The sequence below is a fragment of the Osmerus eperlanus genome, chromosome 14 (assembly GCF_963692335.1).
Source record: "Osmerus eperlanus chromosome 14, fOsmEpe2.1, whole genome shotgun sequence".
Classification (NCBI taxonomy): Eukaryota; Metazoa; Chordata; class Actinopteri; order Osmeriformes; family Osmeridae; genus Osmerus; species Osmerus eperlanus.
Window position 1 is genome coordinate 7,758,124 of NC_085031.1, and position 18,552 is coordinate 7,776,675.

At 43.4% G+C, this 18,552-nt stretch overlaps 2 protein-coding genes across 4 annotated transcripts in view; both read right to left on the reverse strand.

Moving 5' to 3' along the window:
- Window positions 1–284: 284 nt before the first annotated feature.
- hmgcs1 (3-hydroxy-3-methylglutaryl-CoA synthase 1 (soluble)) lies at window positions 285–8,107 on the reverse strand. 3 transcript variants are annotated; one of them, XM_062477769.1, is made up of 10 exons: window positions 7,980–8,107; window positions 6,177–6,634; window positions 5,889–6,014; window positions 5,439–5,603; window positions 4,925–5,093; window positions 4,090–4,260; window positions 3,794–3,900; window positions 3,361–3,486; window positions 2,895–3,052; window positions 285–2,670 (listed from the first exon to the last, which is right to left on the reverse strand). In XM_062477769.1, exons 2-10 carry the CDS (start codon window positions 6,622–6,624, stop codon window positions 2,578–2,580), a joined length of 1,563 nt encoding a protein of 520 aa, XP_062333753.1. In that variant the 5' UTR covers window positions 6,625–6,634; window positions 7,980–8,107; the 3' UTR covers window positions 285–2,577. The 3 variants fall into 3 exon arrangements, with proteins under 3 accessions (XP_062333753.1, XP_062333754.1, XP_062333752.1); XM_062477770.1 differs by lacking the exon at window positions 7,980–8,107 and adding an exon at window positions 7,430–7,561 and having other exon boundaries at window positions 285–2,667; XM_062477768.1 differs by lacking the exon at window positions 7,980–8,107 and adding an exon at window positions 7,430–7,561.
- A 999-nt stretch (window positions 8,108–9,106) lies between these two features.
- map3k1 (mitogen-activated protein kinase kinase kinase 1, E3 ubiquitin protein ligase) overlaps window positions 9,107–18,552 on the reverse strand; it is a 30,265-nt gene continuing 20,819 nt past the window's right edge. Inside the window, exons 11-20 of the mRNA XM_062477652.1 lie at window positions 16,923–17,044; window positions 16,570–16,661; window positions 16,097–16,298; window positions 14,184–15,534; window positions 13,795–13,947; window positions 13,468–13,630; window positions 13,105–13,236; window positions 12,858–13,000; window positions 11,440–11,571; window positions 9,107–11,319 (exon numbers count right to left, since the gene is read on the reverse strand). Coding sequence (XP_062333636.1) covers window positions 11,170–11,319; window positions 11,440–11,571; window positions 12,858–13,000; window positions 13,105–13,236; window positions 13,468–13,630; window positions 13,795–13,947; window positions 14,184–15,534; window positions 16,097–16,298; window positions 16,570–16,661; window positions 16,923–17,044 — 2,640 coding nt within the window. The 3' untranslated portion in view covers window positions 9,107–11,169. The remainder of the gene's footprint in view (window positions 11,320–11,439; window positions 11,572–12,857; window positions 13,001–13,104; window positions 13,237–13,467; window positions 13,631–13,794; window positions 13,948–14,183; window positions 15,535–16,096; window positions 16,299–16,569; window positions 16,662–16,922; window positions 17,045–18,552) is intronic.

The following is an 18,552-nucleotide window of genomic DNA, read 5'->3' on the forward strand; positions in this document are numbered from 1 at the left end:
CCCCAGCTGACAACCAGCTTTGTAGCAACATTGCCGGTAGGTTGCTGCAACATTGTGGATCAGCTGGTGGGTTAATTTACCCGGTTATGTTGCATAACCTGCTTTCTGGAATACCACCGTCAAGTGTAGCCTAGCCGATGTGAATTGGTTTAACTTAACTGGCTCATGTAGCCTAAAGCGTTTTAAAGACGACATAATTTGCCGTCTTAACACGGCCGTTGAGATGTTGGGTCTACTTTTGTTTTTGTTTGGAAATGTAATACAATAGAGGAATTGAAAGCACATTGAATAAAGAGATATTTATTTATCAGTCAATCTCTAGATGGTTATAACATGTTGTCTATACAGATTGTTTCTATAAAAAAAGACACTTGATCAGACACCAATTTATTTATATCTATAAATATAAACCTTAGTTATTACTGTACATTACTCACCAAAAAATGGTAAAAATTATCAGATCTCAGAGAAACATTATGTAAACATCAGCCATATACAGATATAACCTCAGATGCAACTTATCTTGGCTGTATTAATTAAAAAGAGTAATATCTATACAGTATTATGAGTATAGCTTTGTCATTTAGTACATGCTTACTGTAAGGCTTCTGAAAACTTGAGCAATCTGTCATCTAACAACAAGTTATTTTTTCCTCAGAGCCTTTTGTTCAATACCAGTAGCTTGACAGCTAAAGTCACTGAGGTAATCCACAACAGTCAAAAAAGAATAACATATGTCCCACTCTAGACCCTTAAGGCTGATGTTTGCAGATTTTTCTGGCTGAGCACTTTCTGCCTGTGTCAATAGTTGGTAGCTAGTACAGTCTTTTCCTTACCCGCCAATGTTATAATAAAAACTACGTTTTGAGAGAGACCTTTCTGGGAACACAACCCTTTCAGGACCGCATCTGGTCACTCAAGTCTTTCAGAAAAGACATGTTGGAAGGACACTGAACATTACTTTCTTCTGTATATCGCACAACATGGAACAATTTTTTTTTTTTCAAAGCACACACCCCTTTAGATAAACCAGAACTCACCATAAGCCCTTGAGTTGAGGCCCTTAAAATGACGGCTAAAGTGTGATGCTTGCCCTGTCCTCTCCTCGTCCATCCTTTCAGTCTTCTGTAGAAAGGCAACTCCCCAATGTATATTTGGATTACTGCAGCTCACAGAGGCACAATGGGCATCGGTGTCATCCTGCCCATAATACACCTGCAGGTGAGACCAACCCTAGCAGTGCTTCTCTCTTACCATAGCGATTTGGCACAACTAATGACAAGTGAATCACTAACACAAAACAGACAGGCGTGGAAAGTTCTAAAGCCAGTCTGGCAGAGCAAAGAACCGGATGTAATGCATGAACAAGTTAACAAGATTGCATATGGGTTTTTGCCTACTGACATTTCCTTTTTTTCTACCTTCAAAAGCTTCTCCTAAGTAATTATTCCCCAATACACATTGGAAATGGAATTAGAAACAGGTAATTTAATTACAATGTCTCTAAACTATGTAAAAAAAAAAAGTTTTGTTTATGCCATCTGTATAGTTGTTAAGAGCTTGGCCCAGATTAGTTGTTAAATAATTGAATTTAATCCATTTAATGAGTTTCAATCAATTTCCCGATCAAGTCAGGTGATTGCATTCCTCCTTGTAATGCTGCAGCATCCACTGTCAAAATAAACATTGATTGCATGACTGAAGCTGTGGCAGAAAAAAAACAAATACCTCTGACCTCCCTGTCACTCTGCTTGTTGTCTCTGTGTCACAAGAGGAAGACGTCAGGCCATTTTGTTTTACATTTACTTACACAGTCAACTGAAGTATTCTTCTGTGCAGTTACACATTAACAGGTCAGACACATTGTAGCAGGTTGCATTAGTAGCAGCATTTGATAAATCAACACACAGATAAGGCTAACTTCCCTTTATGCCCACTAGGGCTACATTCCTGTTTATGATCTTTCTTGGCAGAGAGGGAAGATAAGCTAAATAGTTAAATACAACAGAAGCATGGGTCATAGAAGACGTTCACTCCTTTTAGGTTTCCTCTTATCGTTGTGTAATTAGGTCAAATTAATTAACTACTGGTTCCACAGCAGTTTGTGCAACACTACCATTTTAATATATATTAGGGTATATATATATGTTTTCTTTATAAATGACCATAAATGTAAGTACATTACCATACAAAAAAGGAAGATTTGTTAAAGTCCATATAACAGAACTAATTACAATTGTTCTTCCTTTCTCTTTTTAGCTGAACAGAAAGTTGAGGAATAAAATGTGAGGAGTGTCTGCAACCTTGACAAAGCCAATGTCTTTTTCCTGGGCCTCCCATGAAAAAAAAATATAACCTACTTAAGTGTACAATCCCGCAATTAATTTTCTTTTAAATAAACCAAGTTCAGAGAGGGATAGATGATGTGGTGATTCACAGTCAGTGATATATCACTGAAGAGGTGAATGGACATAGCTCTTCATTTACCATTCTTTCAGTTTGTTTGTTTGTTTGTTTTAGTTGATCCGTCTCCACATGTCGGTCAGCCTAAAAATATACCTCACAGAGGATAGGAGCTTAATGGTCCCCGTTGCTGATGGCCACCGCCTCAGGCCCACCTGTGGTGCCAGGGAATCGGGGCATCTTCTTTGCAGGGCTGGGGATGTGCTGCTAAGGGAGGAAAAGAGAAGAACTCTAGGTCAATGCATCCCTCAGTTACACATCTAGAATGTTGGATCAAATAGACTTGTAACTTGTCCAACGTTTCATGGACAAACATTTTTATTTACCCTTGGTTGTCTCATCCATATGATTTATAATGTTGAGACAGATGAATGGTATATCACTATGATGTTCTGCAGTGTGAAATAAAAAGGAAAAATGGCCACCATTACCTCTGTGGTTGTGGTGGAGTTCACCCGGCCAGCCTCCAGGGGTAGGTCGTCGTTGAGGGAGCGTTTGGCATACTCCCTGCGGTGCTTCTCGTCCACACGGCTCAGGTACCATGTCCCCGGGAACAGCTCATCAACAGAACCCTGAGGAATGTAGTTTGCTGAAATTGGCCAGGAAAGAAGGAAGGAGAAATATTTTATTGTGGCCGAATAAGAACAGTATACGTTAGTATTTCATATAATGTGGAGTTATGTTAGACTAGAATAGACTCAATTGTGGTCTAATTCCTTTGAATAAGCACCTGACTGTTTGATCAAATGTAAAAGAAACAGTTCCTGAGAAGATTGAGGTTATACAGTATGTGCATGTGCATGAGAGTGAGTGAGTGAGTGAGTGAGTGAGTGAGTGAGTGAGTGAGTGAGTGAGAGAGAGAGAGAGAGAGAGAGAGAGAGAGAGAGTAAAGCTTACCTAGGTGGTGAGTCTCCTCCCTCAGCTTCATGTTCTCAGCAAACACAGCAGGAGACACCTTTCTCCTGGAGTCAAGTCTGGCCTTCAGGTCACACAGACTGGACAACAGCTTGTCCAATACAGAACCTGGGGAAAACCAATTAAAGGGACAGGAGCTTTCAAGACAAGTCAGAACACATTAAGTAAGAAGACTAAATGATGAGGTGTCTACCCAACTGCTGACTACGTTAATTCTACTGACATATCCATCATGCATCGTGTGAGTGGGATATCGTGTGAGTGGGATATTGTGAGTGGGATATTGTGAGTGGGATATTGTAGGAGAAACTATGTTGGCAGCGTTTCCTGACAAAATACAGGAGCATGGAGGACATTTCTTATTGGACGGGACAGCAGGGAGCAAAGGGATCAGTCCAATTGTGAACAAGCAGACCTGGAGTTGAGTCCTGTGAAACTCTGAGGGAGTAGAGTGTGGCGGCGAAGCCTGAGCCGTAGGAGAACAATCCTATTCTCTGACCCGCCAGCTGTTCAGATGTATATCTGCAGAGGGACAAACATGGTCACACATAGTATAGGGATAGTTGTATGGGTATGTATTTTAATTGAAATACTGGTTTCAATAAATTACTAGAACTACAACATAGCACGAGCACTACCGTTAACTTTGATTAAACGTGACACAAGAAAAATGCAAGTAATCCAGTCCTGATGATTGTAAGGCAGACTTACTGTGCGAGGACTGACGCCAGGCAGCCGTACACTGAGGGCGTGTACATGTTGCCGTTCTGGTTGGAGACCAGGAGGGAAGCCTTGGTCTTATCCTCAAACAGCTGTGTGCTGGCCTTCATGAAGGCCTTCTCCACATCACGGTCAAAGTAGGTTTCTTCTGGCTTTATCTGCCTATGGGTCAGATTTAATTCTTACATCAACTAAGTATGAAACTTTGTATGAAAATTATGTTCTTTAAATATGTATTTAAAATAAAAAAAATAGGCATAAAGTCACGAGGACAGGCAATATAGCTACATCGTAAGATAATCGCTAGCTACACAGCTTAAAAGTAATATACCTAACCTAACTAGAAGCTCAATGTCTGAGGCACTGTCATAAAAGTTGTAAACACTTGTGACAGTGCCTAGCTGAGACTGTCAACAAAAGGGGGAGGGGCATTGATGATCAGCCTGCTCAGGAACACATGGCCACACTACACACATGGATGGGGCGGGTGGGTCTGTGGAGCATGCTGTATGACAGAGGCCACAAGTTCACTCTCAAAGACCGAGGGACAACTACACAAAAAAAAATCTAAGAATCTGTTTTGTCAATTATTTTCTTTCAAGTAGAACTGAATTTAAATTGATTGGTGTAGGTGTTTACCAAATGTATGTCCATACTGCAATGTGTATTTAGAGCATCTAAGCTTGTTTGCAAAGCAAATGTTTTAGAAACAATGGGTTTCCTTGTTATTACCATGAAGTTTCAAGTGTGGGCTTTGAGGTCATTTACACCAACAAATAAAATACAATTCTATGAAATTCCATAAGACATAATGTGTTATTCTAACCTGAAGGCTTCCAGACCGCTGAATAGTCCAGTCTCGGTGTTGGGGTTGGGGTGACTCAGGAAATCGTTGAGCATGAGACGGGCCAGTGACTTCTGCACCAGTTTGCAGTAAGGAGAGTGAAAGACCATATAGCCAAAGTCTTCTAGGCTAAAACGCTTCTCCACACCCTCTGTGAACAAAAGGTGGAATTATTATATTTTGTTTATTATGAGTACATTATGAATACACTTACAGTTAACCCAGAGTTGACCACAAGCCAATCTGATTAAACCAATTTTCTGCAACGCTGCACGTGTGGTGAGGCCAATGTCATGAACTCATATAAACTTCTTAAAACATGCCTAGTTTCCCAGGGTACATTCTAAACCCACTTAACGACTTAAGCATCATCCCTAAGGGATGTGTGTGTGAGAGGGACTCCAAGATATAGGAAGGCACTGAACATTAGTTTCTGTCCACACTGAGCACAAAGATAAACAAAATCCCCCATTAATACTTTGAAACCATTCCTTACCCCTTTGCCACTGTGCATGGATCTTGTTGCGGTACACAGAGTAACAGCGGTCCAACGCACTCAGGTAGCACTCGATAGACAACTTGCCATCCACAACAGGGTACTCTGACACCATATCTGGCTTGTAAAAGTCATAAGCGTGCTGCATGTGTGTTCCCCGAAGACCTATGAGGTCAAACACGCACAATTAGCATCTAACCCACTAAAACATAGAGAAAGAGAAACTTGTTGGCTACATCATGGAAAGTAGGCCTAGGTTCATTGACACACAGCACCTTGTTTACAATTTGACCAGTCAAAGTGCACGTCAAGTCACGTTCTACTGAGCTGACATTGATCTAAAAACAACAAACGAGGCATCTCATCTGTAAGTGTTCATGTCACACAGCAGTGCTTACAGATCAGTGTTAGCATTTCTAACACTGATCACTGAGTGGTGGATTGATTTACCTCTGTCAAAAACCAATGGAGCATTGGGTCCAACCAACATGGCGACTGCACCAGCACCACCCGTTGGCCTGGCACCTCCAGTAGCATAAACAGCAATATCTCCTGCCACCACCACTGCATAGCGACCTGGGTGACAGAGAATTGAGTATGAACACAGATAAACAGAAGACTGAATATTCTGTACGGATATAAAGCATTACATAAGTGTAAAACCTGAGGCTGAAACAATAAAAAGCCATTAAGACAGTTCATTTACATCAGAACATTGTCAAGCACAACGTCTCTTACCGTCCCAGGAACTGGACTCCACCCAGTTGACAGCATTGAAGAGGGCGGCTGTGCCACCATAGCAGGCGTTGGTCGTATCAATTCCCTCTACGTCTGTGTTGCCCGACTCCTCAAACAGCTGCATGATAACCGTCTTGACAGACTTGGACTTGTCAATGATGGTTTCGGTACCAACCTCCAGGCGCCCAACGCTGTCGTAGGACAGGCAGTTCCTCTCCATCAGCCTCTGGACCACAGTCAGGCACAGGGAGTTGATGTCCTCGCGGTCTGAGCAGAAGCCCATACGTGCCTGGCCCAGACCCACCGTGTACTTTCCCGCTGACACACCATCAAACTGTTCCAGCTCTGCTTGATCCACGTACTGGGAGGGGAAGTAGATCTCCATGGCAATGATGCCCACATCTTTGGGCCATGTGGCCTCACCACTGGCTGGGACTGATCCAGGCATTTTGTAAGGGCTGGAAGAATTGTGCAAAAGTATTGCATTATTGTATTGAATGACTGCTTAAACTGGTTTCATACTGTCGTGAGTAAATTCCCCTAACTACAGCTAAAAGTTGACACCCAAACTTTAACTGTTAGGTCAGTTTGCTAGTTCAGCCTCCTTTCAAATGATCCCACTTGCTCAAGCAAACCAACTCACACGGAGCGATCGTCTGTAATCCAATTATGTTAAAGTAGGGTAAAGGGCATTGAGGTTATTAACTGATGACCTTTCACCCAGTTACAAAACGATCAGATCAGAGTCCCCCTTTGTAATCTGGTCAAAAAGTGTGATGTTAATGCAAGATCGTCAAATACAAATGTGTTACAGTTAGCACTGCGTAAATCAGCATGCTGTACATCATAGGACTCGAACATATTATGGGAACTACAGGCTGTAAAAAACCTAGCATGGGTTTGCTGTCTGTCAAACCTCAATGCAAAACAGATGATCGACCAAACTCAAATATCAGTCACTAATGTTGCGCTTGCTTATGTGGCTAAAAGCCAGGAGTAGTATGACCGAAAACGACAGGTTTAGCGGATGACCTAAGATTGTCACAAATGAATTGTACATAACAGTACTTGTCTATCACATACTGAAGAGCTAGCTAGCTAGCAGCCAGACTAGCTTGCGCACTGCTACTGTCCTGTTCTAGTAGCAGGATTTTTAAATTTTAGCTGCCCGTTCGTAGCTAGCTTCTAATTGCATTAGAAGTAACGCCAATAAACAATAGAGAAGTACACATCAATAATAGGTCTCATCTCACCTGAAGTATTTACAGTGTGAATGACAGGATTACTGCCTAACCGTGACTAGATAGATCGTAAGGTCAGAATTCGAGATGCGACCACCCGCAGCCGGACGAAAAAGGCGACGGACCAGCTTCCGCCTAAACTTAAGTTATTAGTCGTGTTAGAACGATGCGCTCAAGTTTCCTGCGCAAAATTACATCGATTTTCGTTGTGGCACACACGATAACAAAAAAGTTTACTAAAACTATCGGTGACACGCCAAATGGTAAACTGCAGATGTAACAGTTCAGGACTAATGTTGATATTTATTTTCTAGATAACTATTATGAGGCACTTAACTTCAAATTATATATTTTAAAGCAATATGCAACTAAAAATGTATTCATTTATAATTAGAACAAAATACACGATGTTATAGCAATATTTTTTTTTCAATTGTTTCCAATGAATACATACATTGATATAGTCCAATAAGCCTCCCAAACTTCCAAAATAGCTTATCACTTCATTCACATTAAGCATTTAGAAAAACAATTATATTTTAATAAAGTAGGCTGTACTCACATTCAAAATAAGAAGTTGACACACAAACCTCAGCACACTAAATGATAGCTTGAGCCTTCCAACTGCACATTTATATAATGATGATAGGAGGACTGTACCTGTCGACTACACCCCGTTTTACAAGTGACGGCTTTATGTCCAATCACAACGGATATCAACATTTCTGAAGTTTCAGCGTTGCCCAGCCCTTTAAGTTTCAAACCAATCAGTGATCATTATAGAGAGACCATGCGTTCCAGGAATCTGAGCCGTTCAATGGTGTGAGAGCGACGGTATGTGGCGAGAGAGAAGAGACCAATCAGGGAGGACTTCTGATTCCTGGCGAGGTAGGAAGGCTCTCGGATGGTGACTAATTCGCGCTCCTGTCTGCGAGGAAGTTGAATGGTGTCGCCTAGACAACGAGCAACCGGGTGTACTTTGTAATGGGTACATAACATTAACATTTCAAATAACTAAACTTGTGCATGTTTGAGGGTGTAACGCACTATTGAATATAACTTGGATGATCAAAACCTTTCTAAGCAGTTGTTTGCTTTTAACTAAACTCGAAAAACATACTGTCCTAACAACCCTCCATGTTCCAAGATGTGTCGAAGATCATGGCCCAGAAAGTTGAAAGCTTTAGGGCACTACACACTGCATATCTGTTAGATATCAGACATGCTGAAAAGAGAACCTTCAGCATGCAATCAACATTAGTACTATCTTAAACACATGCAGCACATATTGTATAGGCCTACACCTTTTTGTGGACCCCTTCCACGTTAAAACCAAACATGGTCATATGGAATAAAGCAATGACCAAGATGTTCTTCTGACAGTTAGAAAAGCTCCTTTGTAGGAGTCTTTTCAGTGTAATAAAATGACAGGAGAAATTGTTTCCCAATTTTCAGTTTATTTACTATAAAGACAAACACCAAAATAAGTCAAGTTTATGCTATAAAATGCTTCAAAGGGGGTAAAAAAATCATAATTAAAATATCTTGATATATTTTAATTTACAGAATATATCTTAAGCCAATTTCAATGGTCTTAACCCAGAGATTTTATGAGTTTATTTGCACGATAAAGGTGCTAATATGTTTGCCCTTAAGCCCTGGAAATCTTTGAAAAATAAACAAATAGTCAAAAAAAGAATATATATTTATATATATTGAGAAAGTGAACTTTGGTAAAAGAGACTATAGGACACCTGAGGTAGTAGAGACTGGAATAAAACAGCAATAGATGTGTTTTACAAAAAAAGTACCACCAAGTGACACATGAAACTGCATACAATTTCATACAACAATTCAGTCCAGCTCAGATCCAAAAAGGACATAAGATCACATCAGCATAAAATAAGAAAATAAAATACATGAAAACCAGCAAGCTGGATGAGACACAGGTGGACAACTGTATGATTCAGAAGGCATTGAGATTGGTAAGAATTTTCAACATGACAAATTGAAGTAATACTGATTTGCATTTATGAATAACAGAATCTGATTTATCTTCCAGTATATAAAAAGACAAGAGTGCATAATCTTAAAGCTTTTAAAAATACATTTAGAAGTAAGATAAGAAAAATAACCCGAAGCAGGAACAAAACAAAATGTATTTTATGGAAAATATTGTAGTATAAAAAGACAGTCAAGTACAATAAATTTAGCTACCAAACTTCACATTTATTTACATTTAACTCTTCAAGCTCAACCAGCTTGTACTCCACATAAAGAAATAGGATTTTAATTAAATAAAGACATTTTCTAAGTAAGTATTTATAAATGGCAAAAACCATTGCATGATTTTTTTCTCAAGAAATTTCAAATAAGTAGCATAAACGCATGTTTCCCATTTTATAAGGTTAAATTTGGATTTGAATCGTAATAATCATCCTTTAACTTTCTTAACTGATTACAATCAGAATGGCAACACTTGAAGAGTTACAGTTTAGACAAGCAAAACGATTTCAGAACATGCTTGTAAATTCTAATGAAAAAAAGAGATGTTTAAAAATTTACAAGCAGAAAGCTATGATTTCAGAATCATCCCTCCACCTGAAACGCTGTACAGTAGTTATCAGTATCATATAGAATATCCATGTTGGAAAATCCATAATAGAAAAGAGTTTTAAAAAACCTCAGATGAACACACATTCTTATAACATACTGTATATGAAAAAAATTATGATCAGATCACAAGTTAAATTGGAGCATAACATTCTACAAGGAACAGCACCAAAACAATGGTAGATCAGTAATGAACTTTGCGTTTTTGAATGAAAGGACACAGCTTAATTTTGAGGGCTCATTGGTGACATGGCTCAACGTAACAGTGAGGGTTATGAGGCCAGGATAACGGCAGGGCATGACATTAACAAAGTTAGGAAACGCTCATACTCAGCAAACATCTTAAACTGGGGATAGCTTTGAAACACAATTACACCCAATAAGATGAGAAACAAACTTTATATAGTCAGAACTTCATAAAGTGGGATTTTTTAGATAAAAAAGGAAAAACAAGAGACAAATACCGCCATCATAAGCATTCACATTCAGCATTATGCTAGCCAAACTAGCAAAGTTTCAATTAGATATATCATCGTTCCCTGATACACTTAATGACAACATCTTAATGATTATTCAAATAAGCTTTATGGCCCAACAGTAAAATGCACATCTTCAAAAGGCATCTGTGTAGAAACGCAGAATGCACCCCCCAAAAATGTAAATGTTACAATTACAAGCACATTTGATTCCACTTTCCTTTTACACATACGTAGGTTAAAAGAAAAAATTCTGAAATTTAGGGCAAGACTTAAAAACATAACAAGGACTAAAAACAAAGATTCTCCTGTTTTAAGGACTTCTATATTTTTTACTTCAAATTAACAGAACTTCTCCAAATCTTTATGACAGTGAAAAAATGGCTGCCTAAGTGCAACAGGAACCATTTTCTAATTGAAACAGAGCTTCAATAAACAAAGCAATAACCAAATAACAGTATCCCAACATGGCACTCCAAAGAAGGCACCGTTTTTGTAGTAGAACTTTTGCAACTTGCTTTTTTTGCATTTTGTGCTAGGGTACAGCAGTTTGACACCATGGGGGGAGGGGTGGTCAGTGAGGGTGACTGGTCGGTAGCAGTAAGGAGGGCAGGCTGGCAGGGTCTTCAGTAGTATTTCCGTGTGGACGTTGTGGGGAGGGGGCTACCAGTTGAGGCGAAACACAGGGTGTTTGAGAAGTTCCCTGGAGGGGGGCCTGTCTGTGGGCTGCAGCTCCAAGCAGCGCAGGGTGACATCCCTCAGGCCCGGGGTCAGCTGAGGGGGGATGGAGGGAGCTGTTGTGGCACTTGCAATCTGGAGGATGGAGAAGTGTGGTCATGTTAAAACAGTGATACTACAGTAAAAACAAAAGCTATTTATATGGCGTATGAATTTGGAAGATGCATACATTTAATGCGTCTAACAGCAACATACCTTGAAGATCAATGCCAGGTGGTTTGAGTGTTTCTCAGCATTCCAGGGGGGCTTTGCGCAGGACATTTCGATGATGGCACATCCCACGCTCCACACGTCACAGCTACGCCCATACTGCTGGCCCCTCAACACCTACGCAATAAATGTGACGCAGTCAACATCATTACAGTCCCCTGACATCAACCGAGATGGTTTTATTTGTGTGCCTCAACTACAGTAAACATAAAAAGTAATGACAAAAACAATACTATTCCAATACTTCATATACTTATAAAGAAGACAAATACTGAAAGAGACGGACAGAGGCGGTGAGTGAAAGAGCTGAAAGATTCCATTATTCATTTTATAGTTTGCCTTGTTGCCCATAACACGTAACTATCAGCTCATTGCTCATATTGTAGTAGTCTCAATAATAGCGCAGAATAGTTAACCCGAACCCTCCACAATCCTTAAATTGAAGCTAGAGAACAAGACTGTGGTATGCTGATTCATCCATTTCCCTTGCTGCAAGTTCAGCAGTGCGACAAATGATGAAAAAACAAAAAGCGGGGTTTCGATCTGAAAGTGGCATGTGAGTGTGAAATTTAAGAAGCATGCATCCAGTGTTTGCTACCAATCAGCTATACACTTTTATACATTATTTATAATCATGTTAATTCATTTCATATAAAGTTGTCTGAAAGAGAGGGGGGTGTTGGAGATGTGTTTAAATATAAATACTATCAAGTAGGCCTCGCCTAGTTCTTAAAACGTATTCTATTGTAATGTAATTGTTTTCACAAACAAAAAAAAGTACTGTAGTTGCACAACAACTAACATCTCTGACTGCTTAGGGAGAGAGAAAGAAACAGCCAGGGAGTGAGCTCTGATAATGAACTGGTCCACTGCTGCTTGAGGCCCCTGGCCAGCTGAACTCCCTCCCAATTAAACAAGGTTGGGCACCACAATGATAACAAGGCATTAAGGGGGCAGCAGCCATTGTGGTGCCTCTCAAAAGGGATTACAATTTTCTTTCATTCTGAGTTACTAAGAAATCCAAATCCACTTTAGCCAGTTACCAAAGCGGCACACGTGACTGAATGGCATCACATAATGGCAACTGGATGTCACTACAAAAAAAGCTTTGTCTGAAGCCATTGACATTTAAATGGACACCCCCAGAGCAAAGAAGGAAGAGCAAGATTTTGGCCTGGGGAAGTGAATTCTGGACTGCCGTCCTGTGATGAGTAGCTCAAATACAAATGCACACTAAGCCTTACAGGAAACAAAGTCTTTTTCTTTCGGAGTGTACCTTTGGATCACCTTTCTATGTTCAATCTCATTGTACATAAGTCCCCCCCACCCCCTTGGTCTTACGTCCACCAAGAGACTGAATGGTACACAGGTATTGGAGGTAATCTCCCCTGTCTCATGCTTACCTCAGGGGCCATGAAGGCAATGGTTCCCAAGAGCTGGCCCTGGAACTCGCCTGCACCCGTGCCCTTGAATGCCAACCTAGCAGCTGCCCCGAAGTCAGCAATGCGCAGCCTGTGCCCTGTGCTGTCAATGAGCAGGTTGGCACCTAGGTGGGTGTGGAAAGAATGAGGGGGGGGGGGGTTGTTTGTTATAGTGTAACACAGCTGTGCTGTGTGTGAACAAGTTGAGCGTGGGCCTCTGAGCACTCACCTTTGATGTCTCTGTGAATGATCTGGTTCTCGTGGAGGTAGGCCAGGCCACGCAGCAGCTGCTCTGTGTAGTTGATGATCACAGCCTCCTTGAAGGCCCCATACTTGTTCAGCAGGTGAGACACACTGCCGCCTGGACAGGGAGAAAGAAACGAGGACAACTTGATGTGACGGTTGCTCACAACCTTCCTGCAGAGAGTGAGAGCGTTGCAACTGAAGTGTCAAAAAGTTCAAGGGTTGCCCTTGTGTGTTGACATCAAAGGGCATCTTTGAACTCCTTTAAGACAGTGCATGTAATCAGGGTTTGAATTAAAAAAAAAAGTGATCTGATGCAATACGCAGGGGAGTGGGCCCAAAGTCTTACCTGCCATCCACTCCACAAAAAGGTTGTAATTGTTCTTCTCGCAGGTGGCCCCTAGCATGCGAATGATGTTGGGGTGGTTAAGGTGGGCCATCATCCGGATCTCCTCTCTCAGGGCCTCTACCACCTCCTCTTGCTCTGAGGAGGTGTTGCGCACATACGTCACCTTCAGGAGAAGGAGGTTACAGTCAGACATGGTGCAAAATGACTGCAGATGGGGACATGGAGGGAGGATCTTTCATCTATTGTATAGTAGGCCATTTTCAATCAGAAGTGCAAAACCATACGATACTTCTAGGACTCCTGAGGGGTAGTCCATGTTCCCCTCACCTGTTTGACCGCCATCAGGGTGCCGGTGCCCACGTCCTGAGCCTGGTAGCAGGAGGAGAAGGCCCCAAGACCGATCTGCTGACCCTTCAGCCACTCTGCCCCCTCCCTGTATGGCTGCTTTGCTTTGGTGTGGCCAGGAAGGGTCTCTGGGGTCTTGGGGCCAAACAATACATCAAATCAGTAACAGGCTGTTCAAATGTGACATTGTTACCAATTGGCAATTGTGTACATTTCAACAGATTTGATCTAAATGTGTTGACATTTGGGGATTTCATTGGTTCTATAGCCACTCTCAGATATCAAGCTATATTGATTTACATTAACAGACACTAGTTGGTGATCCCAGTTTCACACTTGAAAATAGACCTGCAGTTGTGTGTTTTACTCACATCCACCTGGATGATTATGACGTCTTCATTTTTATCCACCTGAAGCTGGGGGACGACGGGCAGCGCATCCTGCGACTCTGACATGGCCATTACCACCGCCAGCGCCTCCTCCTCCTCTGCCTCCATCTTCTCCTTGCACTTCTGGTGCTGCGTCACGTCCTCGCTGTACGTGCCCTCACCTGGCCTGCCGACCCGCTCCGGTGACAAGACAGCCACCTCCGACTGGAAGGTAACTGTAGCGTCGCCAGTGGTGGGCATGGAAGCTTCCAGGAGGTCCTCCATGGAGGAGTTGAGCTCAGCTGAGGCATCCAGGAAGCGGAACTTCTCCTCAACGGGGGTGAAGCAGGTGTCCTCGCTGGGGATGAGGGTGGTGGCAACCCCTATGGTCTCTGCCCCCCCGTGGAGGTCCAGCTTTAAGCTTTGCTTGGAGGCAGTGGGGGTGGGAGGGGCACAGATTCCCGTAGCACACACAGAGGAGGTGCAGGCAGCAGGGTTGGGGGTGGGTCGGGAGGGCTTTGGTCTATGGATCTGGCTGGAGGGGAGAGGCCGTGCCTGGGTGAAGACAGGGGAGGGAAGTTGCTTATCTGGGTCCTTGACTAAGCTCTTCTGTGGGGGAAACCGGCGCTGGGCGCCTGGGGAAGAGGAGCAAGAGGTGCTAGAGGGGGAAGCTAGCTTGCTAGGGATGAAGCTCTGAGGCCGGGCCTTGGGGCTGGAGTCCGGGCCAGGGAAGCTGGTGGGAGGATGGGAGGCTGAAGGCGAAGGGAGGGTGGGTGTCTGATTGCAGGGCGGGGAGGAGGATGAAGGGGAGTGCAGGCACTGGCTGAGAGGCCTGTTGCGGGCCTGAACAGGGGGCTTTGGGTGCTCGGCTGGGACTGCACCCATATTTGGATGCCCCGTCACGGATATTGCTGCCAGCCGCTCGGTTATATCTTCCGGGCTCGCTCCTGCCCTCCCACCATGGGCCTTGACAGACGTTAGCTGGACCGTGTGAGTGGGCGTGTTGCTCTCGGTGGCGCTGGGCGAGTTCTGTGGCACTGTAGGTTCCAAAAAGGCAGCGGAAGGCCGTTCCTGCGCCTCGGCCCCATTAGCCATGCTGCTCTCCAGGCCCAGGTTAATGGCGTCCAGGATGTCCATTTCCTCAGCAATGGCCAGGAGGCGGCGGCGCATGCGGGCATAGTGGGTGGAGCTGGTGACGCTGAGCATGTCCAGGAGCTTGACGAAGATGTGCGGCACGCGGGCCACCATGCGAGCAGCGCTGAGGAAGACACGGCGGGACAGCTTGCCCACCATGGAGTGGGAGTTGTCTATGGACTGGAGGGCAAAGCTAAGCAGAGGCAGAAGCTTCTGGTACCTGGAGGGAGGGAGGGAGGGAGGATGGATAAGATGCCTGCCCAAACATTGTGAATTTCTATCTTTTTCAACAACTAAAATAAATATTCTTCATGTTTTACTCGGTTGATGTTTTTGTTTACACAGAAAACGGTGCCATCTGTTGAGTAACCAGTATGTTAGAGGGAAACCATATCAATACATGTCTATGTTGTGCTTACACAATACGGTACAGGACACTCTGATCTAGTAACATGCTTATCTTTAACACCATTTTACGGTTATGTGGACGGGACATGGCTTTCAGCTCAAAGTAACAGTGTGAACAAACTCACGGACTGTGCCTATGGGCTTGTAGCTCAAGGTCAATGTATCGGGTCAAAGGTACCAAATGCACAATCTATCCCTATGAGCTTAAGACAGTCTACTTCCTACTGCAATGACACAGATAAAACCAAACACTGTCCTTGGTATAAATGACAAGTACATCTTTAGAACATTCCTTTCCAAAAGATACCCGCCACCTCCCAAATATCCGCCAATATAAATCTCCCACCGAAACCCTCCCTTCCCCTGTAGCATACCTCTCCACCAGGGTCTGGGACTGGTGGTAGTCACCTCCGCCTCCAGAAGAGACGATGTGAGGGTAGAAGTCGCCAGGGAACTCTAGCAGGAGCCGGTCGATCAGGCACAGGCGGCCCAGCAAGGCCTGCCAGTTGTTGGCTTCGGTCTGGGGCCCCAGGATGCAGTTGAGGACGTAGTCCACACCTTCAATGCCAATAGACCCTGGAGCAGCGGAGGCGGGCGGAAGGGGAGAACAAAAGGCAGCATGACTTGAAGCGATCATTAATCGTTAACCGCCCAAAATCTTTTAATGGATGAATGTCTGTGACCCATAAATAAATATACCAATGCAACAAATGTTTTTTCCCCCCCCATAAGGGATTGATTTGTAAATCAGCAAAAAAGCAGGTGGAGTGCCATCTTGTTGAGATGTTGGTGCATAGCATGCTGCACCTGCTGTTGTGGTGGTGACCTTTTATGGTCATTTTCTTACCTGCTTTGAGGATCTCTCTTCCTACAGCCAGCTCTCCCACCTGGCCCTTACAAAGCTCCAGCAGGGTGGACACAGACAGCTGGCTGGTACGACTAAGGACACAGACACACATATCAGCCTCCATATAGAAGTGCTTCATTGTAGGTTGCACAGCATTAGACAACATGTTTTGTGTATATTTGAAGGTGCCACACTACAATTTGTGACAGCTATACTTGAACTGACATACTTGACTGCCGCATGCGGTTTTCCGTCTCTACCTCTCCCCACAAGAGGGCAGCAGCTAACAAGCAGAATATTGTCTTCTGTAGAACCGTAAGTGAAGTTTTTCTTCTTTGAGAAGTGTGTCTTACCTGTTGGCATCAGCACACTTGACCAGGATGGTCTCCACTACAGGTCGAAGCAACTGCTGCAGCCGCGAGCGCTCCGACACAGAGTGGCAAGGCGTGTACACCAGCATGGCCCGCAACGTTTTCTATAAACACGAAGGGAAACGGACAGATCGTCACTTTTTGTTGTCCCAACAATCATATTGTTACAACATACAAGGGGGATATTATCCCCATGTGTTTAGAGGACAGTGAAACAACCCTGTTTCAAAGTCAACTCTGGTTTGACACACCCAAAGAAAGCTGTACTTCAACTTAATAAGAGTTCCAACTAAGGAAACTGTGTTGGCACGTTGTGTAAAACCCTGACGGCTCTCGATGACATGACTGGAAAAGTAAAGTCCGACAACAAACCCAGGGGGAGGGGGTGGCATAGCAGGAAGTGCTGTTCCCAGGAGAAGGGTGGAGGTGCTGCTAGCATATTGGTTCAGTCTGACCCCCCCCCCACACACACACACACAGAGAAAGACAGAGGGAGAGAGATGGAAAACAGAGAGGGTGAGAAGAGATAGAGAAAGAAAGAGGGAAGGAAGAGAGGGAGAGAGAGAGAGAAGAGGGGAGTGGTGCATGAGTGTTGCACTGGAATACTGCCCAGACAGCTAGACTTGAGGATCAGTGTTCTCCCTCACACAAACACCCTCTCTCTCTCTCGAACTTTTCAACATCCTATCTTTTTTCTCTCTCATGTAAACCAGTCAGGGATACTCCTTTACTGACTACTCCCTCCCACTTCTCTCTCTCATTATCTATCCCTCCATCTCTTACCGCCTCACTGTTACCCCCAAGTCCCACTCTCTTTGTTTCTTTCTGTCTCACTCCACCCACATAACAGCATGCTCCATAGCCTACACAGTCCCAGCAGAGACAACCCATGAACAAGAACAAACAAACCTTTCTTCGGGACAAACAGAACTTTCAAACAAGTCAAGATGGTCGAGGTGCAAGAATTCAATAACACAAGAACCGCGAGTCCTCACCGACAAAAAGACTGCTTTGGTATGACACCTTCTGAAAAAGTCATCGGTATGGAGTCTTTACGACTTTGATTAAAAAGAAAGTGCTCACTAAGAACCATCGTTCAGTCTTAGAGAAGAATAAATAGGTAAAAAGACCTGGGGTTGTTCCCTGCCGCTTTTCAGACCTTCTGCTCTTCAATGGACTTTAAAACTATAAGCCTATCCCAGCATGTTTATAAAATTGAACTTTAGCCTGCTTTGGAGATAACTTCAACATAGGGGGGAGGGGGGGGGGCAAAGGGTGAAAGCTCGATTCTGGCGAAGCTAACAAATCAATCGCTGGACAGCTTGGTGAATGGTGGCAACCGGTCTCTTTCTGTGGTTGCTGGGTGTAAACCCTGGAAACATCCTTGCATGCGTAGCGTTCAAGATGAAGGGACACTTGGAAAAATAAAAAGGTAAATGTTGTGGAAACTGGGAATGCATGGAATTATGTAAGAACACACAGTTTCTCTTGGGGGTTGTTCAAACATTTTCAAAACAACACCTTTAAATGGTTGCTTTAAAGTGGTAGTGAAACACCGATTGCTGAATGAACCGGCTCCTTATTGACCCCTCTGATTATCAGGCAACAGCGA